This window comes from Humulus lupulus, chromosome 4 (genome assembly GCF_963169125.1).
Source record: "Humulus lupulus chromosome 4, drHumLupu1.1, whole genome shotgun sequence".
Lineage (NCBI taxonomy): Eukaryota > Viridiplantae > Streptophyta > Magnoliopsida > Rosales > Cannabaceae > Humulus > Humulus lupulus.
This window is the reverse complement of record NC_084796.1, coordinates 206,317,851-206,325,341: the sequence shown is the minus strand read 5'-3', so window position 1 is coordinate 206,325,341 and position 7,491 is coordinate 206,317,851. Positions and strand designations below refer to the sequence as shown.

Genomic DNA, 7,491 nt, shown 5'->3' with positions numbered 1-7,491 from the left:
AATAAAGATAACAAGAATACTTACGAATCCGCCTGAACGAGTAGTGTCGAGATGGGGACAGACCGTCTGTCCAGAAGAAGGCCCTCTTGAAATCAGGCGGATGATTGGGAAGATCTTCAAAGACCTTCTTCTCCTTGGGATAGCTCGAGAGATAATAAAAGCCATCCCCTCCCCGAGCTCGGGAGGGGTTACTTTTCAAACAAAAGAGATACAAGATCTCTTGAGGCGAAGGTCCTTTCCACCCCATCTCGTGGTATAAGGACCTCAGGGCAGATAGCACCCTGTAAGAATTGGTGTTGAGTTGGAACGGAGCCAACCCAACGAAATCCGTGAAGTCTTTGAAAAAAGACTTCAAGGGCAACAGTGCTCCCGCCCTCATGTGTTCCTGGCTCCAGGCCGCGTATTTCACATTGGCGTCGCGGCCCCCAGGGGCGAAGCAGCTTCGTTCATGGTCGACCGGAGCTCGACACTTCAAGGAGCCTGACAGGCTAAGGCCGTGGAAAGCCAGGATGTCAGTTATCTGACTAGTTGTGGTAACTGAGCTCCAATAGTGCTCGGCCTCAAACATTTCTCTTCTCGGCTGCGAGGAAGAAGGTTCCCCCATTAGTGAAAATTTGAGCTCTCCTGGATGGTATGCGACAGTAACCTTTAATGCAGGATCGAGAGGAATCGGCCTAGGTCCTGAATTGGATTCCGGATAGAGGGCCTCCCGAAGAACTCTCCTCTTCCCCTCTATGACCTCGTCTATCTGGCGGCGGTAGTGAGTTCGAATGTCCTCTTGCTCGCGTGCGAGCTCATACTCCCGAATCCGGCGTTGATTCCGAGCGAACAACGATTCTGGGCTCGGGGTTTTCGGCTCGTAAGGGATTTCCAACAACGACCCCCACCGTCTTTCCAGATTCTGTGACATCTAGCGAGAAAGAAAAAATGGTGAGGGCCATGCATGCAAGAATTTCGAGCTCGAGATTACGAGCTCGGGGTTAAGGAACAAAACAAGCTATATATTAAGGCCCTTATTAAAGAGTCAGGACGTGCGTTCCACAGGAAAGGAAGGAGAGTGGAATTTTTTTTGAAAATCCCGAAAATCAAGTGAAAAAAGAGTGGCGGTTAACCAGAAAAGGCAGCCTTGGGTTTCGTGCATTTGTCAAGGCCCGTGTTTTTTACCCGAAATCTTGGTGCACAAGAAACGTCTCTTAAAATTTTAAAACCCAAAAAACAGGAACCTTGTTCAAACATCAAAACTGGGTATGAATCAGTGATGCAAATTCTGTGTTGGGAGTAAAAAAAAAAAAGAGCACAAGGGCCTATCGGAGAGAAACCTCCTATCATATTATGCTAAGGATGTAAACTAGTATATACACATACACAACAAGAACAGTATGAACAAAAAATAAAAAAATGGAAAACGAAGATTGCATACTTACACAATAATGGCGTTTGCAGAGAGATCGTTGATTGAAGGAGAGGTTGCAAATAAGAACTCACGGACTCGAACAGACCAGGGTTTCTTTGTTTCTTTGGCTGAGAAAACATGCACGGGATGGAAACTTTATAGGATGGTCTCTGGTTTCATTTTTTCTTCCTTTCTTGCTTTTGGTGAACGAAAATAAAGAAGAAGAAGATGATGAGTGGGGTCTTGTATATATAGATGGAAAAAGGGGGATTAATCCGGGCCGTTGAATGAAATCCTTGCTAGATCCAACGGATGGAGATCAATGACAAGATGGCGCCGAAAAGGTGGCAGACGGATGATCGTGGACATGTTTTCAAGGTACTCTAGTACCAAAAATGAGCAATACCCAGCTGACGCGTGTCCATTTTCAAAAGTGTATGACGGTACAGTTCTCAGAGAAAGTAGTTCAAAAGTTTCATTCTCTTAGGATTCGAACAAATACTTTTGAGGGGGCAAGATGTTATACCCAGATTTCGAGCTATGTTAAATATGACCTCGAAAGGTGGATTCGCAGCAAGTGGACTCATAAGGTTTGAAGTATGCTCTAGGATTGAATATCGAGCCTGCAAGTCATAGACGACCTCGAGTATGGTGACCTCAAAGTATTCATGACCTCGAAAGGTAGCTCCGGAAACGCATCCATCCTCAGGGATGACCTCGGATCAAGGGTCCCGAGCTCAACGCACATACGATCTCGAAAGCCTGTGACCACGGGAGATGTCTCTAGCTCGAAAGATGACGGAAAACCTGGGAAGCTAAAGCCTTGGAGATATATGATAACCAACTTGAATATCTATAAGTGTTGTCCATACGAGATGTAATCCTCATTTATTACTGTAAATCCCCTAGAATCGTGGGATATTATTTGGTCAGTTATACGTCCCCTGGTCTTCAGGGGATGTTTCCTTTTATATCTGATTATAGGCATTTAAAGCCATTAATTTTATTCACAAAAAAAGTAACTACCCAAAATATGTGGGATAGTATTCTGCAGCCTTCTCTATAAATAGAGGGGTCATGCACCATTGTAATGGACCGAAATTCTGAACCTTGAGAGAAAACTCTGAAGAATTCATGCTGAAGAATTTTCAGAGATAATCTTGAGTTTAATAACAGAGACTTGTGGACTAGGCAGATTTAACTGCTGAACCACGTAAAAATCGTGTGTTTGTGTTGTCGTATTTAATTGGCCATTATCAGTTATTGTTTACGTGCTCTTCTTTCACTGCTGACGAAAAACGGCGTCAACACGGGTAAAAGCATATTTATATATGAAATTGTATATTAAAAATGATATCATAAACTCACTAATTTTCTCCTTCTTCGCATTGGTCCTTTTCTTTGCTTTTGAGGGACCATCTGCCATTGGGGTTATATCACTGTGGTTCTTGCTATAAAAAGCATTAGGTATCTTTTCAAAACTAGAGTCTGAGTCCACACTTACAAGGTCGACCATTTTTCCCTTCTTCAATTTCGAGCCACACTCTCCCATTCCACTATTCGGACAATTTTTGTTGCTCAAACCCAACTTTTCCTTACCTTTTCTTGTAACTATGTTGTCAGAGTCGTCACTTGGAAGCCTGCACTCTTTCTCATTTTCATTCTCAATGGCCTTCTTCAATACTACTCCCTTCATGTCATTGAAGTCAGTCATGACAATCCTCTTCAGCAGTCGTACCCTCTCAAACTGAGGGTCGTACTGAGGATAAACAATATTAAACCAAAGTTATTCAAACAAATGAAATTCCCTCACATTTTAATATTTCAAAATGTAACAATTTTTTTTTACAATTAGACATAAATACTCTATGGTTACCTCAGCACTAACATGTCTCCCTCCCATTCGATTTATAACAAAGATACTGCTATCAAACAAATTTTTGTTGTTGTGGGGTATGCTCCATTACCACAACTTCAAAATCTGTGAAACTAAACTTCCCCTTCTTCTCCACCTTGATATTTTCTTCGCAGGCAATATCTAGATTTCGCAACTTTATTTTCCATGTAAACAAGTTCTATTGATTTCATATACGACATCACATCTCATTTACTAAAAACATGGAACAATAAAGAATACAAACTTTGAAAAACCAAATTGAGACTTAAAAATTTACCACATCATCAACCAAGTGACGCGCACTTGAAGTACCATTTGATTCCAATTTTGAGTCCCATATTTCAACGGTCTTAATACGCATATATATCAAAATCATAACAAAATGATCTTTCACCACTATGGGTATTGGGATCTGCACATTAAATAAAAAAATCCAAATTAGTTTAATTAACATGAGATCTAAATAAGATCAAATAAACATGACCCCAACTTTAATACAATCAAATTTTCCAAAGATCACCTCTCTACACATAAAGAGGGGTCCAATGTACAGGTTATCCTCACGATAACTACGTAAATGAAATGCTTTGGCGGGACCTAGACAATCACTCTGCCAACAAAAATCATAAACTTATTAAAATAAAATTAAACCATTAAGCATAAATACATGTCGAATTATGTTGTATTAATACTTCTAATCTAAACTCTAAAACTAACCGTCATTCGAGTCGGCAAAAACCACTTATTCGGATAGCTTTTATAAGCAGCCCTTTCCGTCTCAGTAAGATACCAGGCAACCATGTTTATTAACTAAAAAAACTCGATTTAAACATCATACTAAATTATTCTAACATACCAATAAATCATTTCAAAAACCACATACCGAACTAGACAAGCATTGGTCAGGGCCTAATGTTTTTAACTGCCTCCGACTCAAACTATGCTTACTACCACATAAAGCTATAGTTTCCCTGCATTAATAACATCTCACATTAAGGATGGTACAAAATTGTTCAGTTTTGCTACATTAAAAAATTAATGCAAATTCACTCTCTCTTAACATACATGTCATCGTATTTTTCAAGTTTTTTGAAAATGTAGTTCACCATGGCTTCTTCTTGAGGAGAAGGAGAGACACTCGATATAAAGGGCCCACACAAGAACTTAACCCCACCATCCTTGTCTTGCTCTTGCCAATCAAGATTAATAACCTAACTATAAAAATAACATCAAATAAAATAAGGACCAGTCGCAAACTACCAAATATATATAATCGCATACTAACAAATTAGAAGTTCAGCTGTAAAAATACAAAAAATTCAACCTTATTGTTCTTCACAGTTGACTCAAATCTTCTTTTACCCTTCTTACGGTTAGTAATATACACTTCCTCAACGCAACCCTATAACACAAAACTATTCATAATATTAACCTGGTCCAACAAAATAAGCATGGGGTTAAAAGTTAAATAACTGACATTTCCCCCTTTAGTGTCACCACTAACATCCAATGTAACAAAATCACAATCGTCTCCTTCATAAGAACCCACATCAGCAACCCGACTAAAGTAATCAAGATCTGACATTGTCTCTTGATACTTTGTATTCAATGCCGGGTCCTCATTTGTATATGGCTTCTTAGGAAAATCTTCCCCATATAATTTATCTAACACTTTATTCTCAAAGTTACGTTCATTCATCTCTATGAGATTCAAGTGGTGGTTAATACGATTAAAATCTGATCTAATCAGGTCAACATTCGCATTCATCGAACGAATAGAAGAATCCATGCCTCGCATTTGTTATTCAACGATTCGCCAAAGAAACAAATTCTGGTCAACCTCTTGAACATTTGAAACACTCAAGACAATAAATAATCCTCAATTGTAAAAGATACAATTAAACGAATATAAAACTAAACACGTAAAATACAGGAAACAGAACAAGGCTTCTAATCAAAAATCCAAATTAACTAACACACCAAAATCAAATGAAATAATAGCTACAATGAACAACAAACAAACTTACACCCATTGCCAAACCAAACTAATTATGGACAATCTTGACCAAACAACTCGATCAAGGGTCCAAACAACGTATGTTTTCCTACAGAAGAACAAAATAAATTAAATATATCAACCATATTGACACTAAAATCGTTACTAACTCAAAACAAGTACTACAAGTTTGTTATGCACAAATGGTAACTTCGGCAGTCATACAAACAAGCAAATAGCAGCAGAAAACAAAACACAATAAACAACAGTATGAACAGAGGCAATAGAGCAATAAAAAAGTAAAAACACAGAAGTTTATCTTGGTTCAGGGACAATGTGTCCCCTACGTCTAGCTTGCTGGCTTTGCCATGATAAATCCACTATAGATCAGTGTATTCAAATACAAAGAGTTTTGACAGCAGCTGTCATACAAGAAATAAAGCTTTCTGTGTTAACTGACATGTAGCCTTAATATTTGAATCACCAAAATCCTTACAAAGTCCTTCATCCTATATGTGTTTACATTCATTTAAAACTAAACAATACTGTCAGAAGTTCTGGGATAACAACTCAAATTACCTTTGTTAACCTTAACTTTTCTTGTAGATTAGGATATAATAATATCATATGATAGTAGTAAGCTTATGAAGATAATTTTTTTTAGTCGAACATGGTTCATTCCAATTTACTCAATTTTTCTCTTTTCATAAACTATTGACCATCACAATGTAATCTCATTGATTTTGCAAACATAATAGTCCTCCTCTAATCAACTAGAGTACCACCACCAACACCCTCAATAACTTAAACTAGAGTACTCACCAAACAACTTAAACTACCCATACCACCATAAAAAATGAGCGAGATGAGCTCTCCTGGATCTAATTCACCGTGCCAGCGATATCCTAGAATTTACCCAAAGAAACCTTCCCACTAAACCACGCCATCTTCTGGCTACATAATCAAATCAGATTTCATTCAAATTGAAAAACCCACGAAATCGAAAACACCATCAATAACACTACACATTCACATCTACAAAGATTTCTCACAAAAAATGAGGGAAATGAAAGAACAGGATCAAAGCTATCAAATTAAGATGCCACGACGTAGATCGGAATCGTAATGGATCGAATCTGGTACACTTCTTTTTTCTGGTGAATTGAGAAACATACAAGAAGTTAAAAAGAGAAATAACCAGGTATGGGTTGGTCCGATTGAGTTGAGTTGTCGTGAATGTGAACCAAATCAATGACTTTTCTGCTTCATTGACCTACTACTGGATTTTCTTGTTCTTCTGTATTCTGATTAGGGAGAAAATATACGAAAAGCGGGGAAGGGATACCGCGTGGGCATCTTTGATGAAATAGGTGAAGGATCGACCTAATACTAACAACGAGATGACCCCAGCTTCGATTCTGTTTTCCACTTATAATTTTTATTATAACAACACACAAAACTAAGCAGAAACCCCAACATATAATATGAAATAGTTGTACATAAAACCCTAAAACAAATAGTTTAGAACCATACTCTATCCTAAAAAATGATTGGATCCCAAAAACCAAAACAATCCATTTACAGAAAAATAGTTAATTACCAAAACAAACAACATCACTAACATCAGGAAGAAAATATATGTACATAAAACCACTAGAATAATACAAAAACAACAAGGAGGACCACAGAGAAAATAAATACAAAACAAATATTTTCATTTACCTCTGAAGAAGACGATGAACGGTTACTCTATGGAGTAGCATAAAAATGGCAATCTAAGTACACACCGAATGAAAAAGGTTATGAGCTTATATCTAGATTTATAAGCAGAGAAAAAAAATGCCAGATTTTTAATTGTGGGCTAAAGAAGACAATGAATAGTTTCTCTATGGAGTAGCAGAGAAATCGACTTCAGTACACACCGAATAAAAATGATCTTACCTTTTTATATATTTTTTGAGATCTGAAGCAAAAAGATTGATCAGACCTTATTAATGAATTTATAAGAAAATATCAAAATTGAAAGGTTTAGGTGTGGGCTGTTATATGTTAGTCCCCGTGAGCCCTAGTTTAAGAACACTAGTTTGCACCATAGATGCACACGTGGACGGCTGGGATTTGGCAACACGGGTGCAACTAAAATCCTGGCTGCATTGAAGTCTCACCCTATATATATATATGTTTAACAGAGTCATGTCTTTTTAA

General features: G+C 37.7%; 1 protein-coding gene across 15 annotated transcripts in view; it reads right to left on the bottom strand.

The window, feature by feature from the left end:
- Positions 1-7,261, bottom strand: part of LOC133831138 (uncharacterized) — a 28,033-nt gene extending 20,772 nt beyond the window's left edge. For 6 of the 15 annotated variants that reach the window (XM_062261331.1, XM_062261333.1, XM_062261334.1 and 3 more), the window contains exons 1-8: positions 7,009-7,260; positions 4,768-5,395; positions 4,615-4,692; positions 4,356-4,501; positions 4,174-4,261; positions 4,008-4,100; positions 3,811-3,900; positions 3,568-3,702 (exon numbers count right to left, since the gene is read on the bottom strand). In XM_062261331.1, the coding sequence (XP_062117315.1) occupies positions 3,568-3,702; positions 3,811-3,900; positions 4,008-4,100; positions 4,174-4,261; positions 4,356-4,501; positions 4,615-4,692; positions 4,768-5,088 (951 nt within the window). In that variant the 5' untranslated portion in view covers positions 5,089-5,395; positions 7,009-7,260. The other 9 variants (XM_062261328.1, XM_062261325.1, XM_062261329.1 and 6 more) reach the window with 6 other exon arrangements.
- Positions 7,262-7,491: the final 230 nt, after the last annotated feature.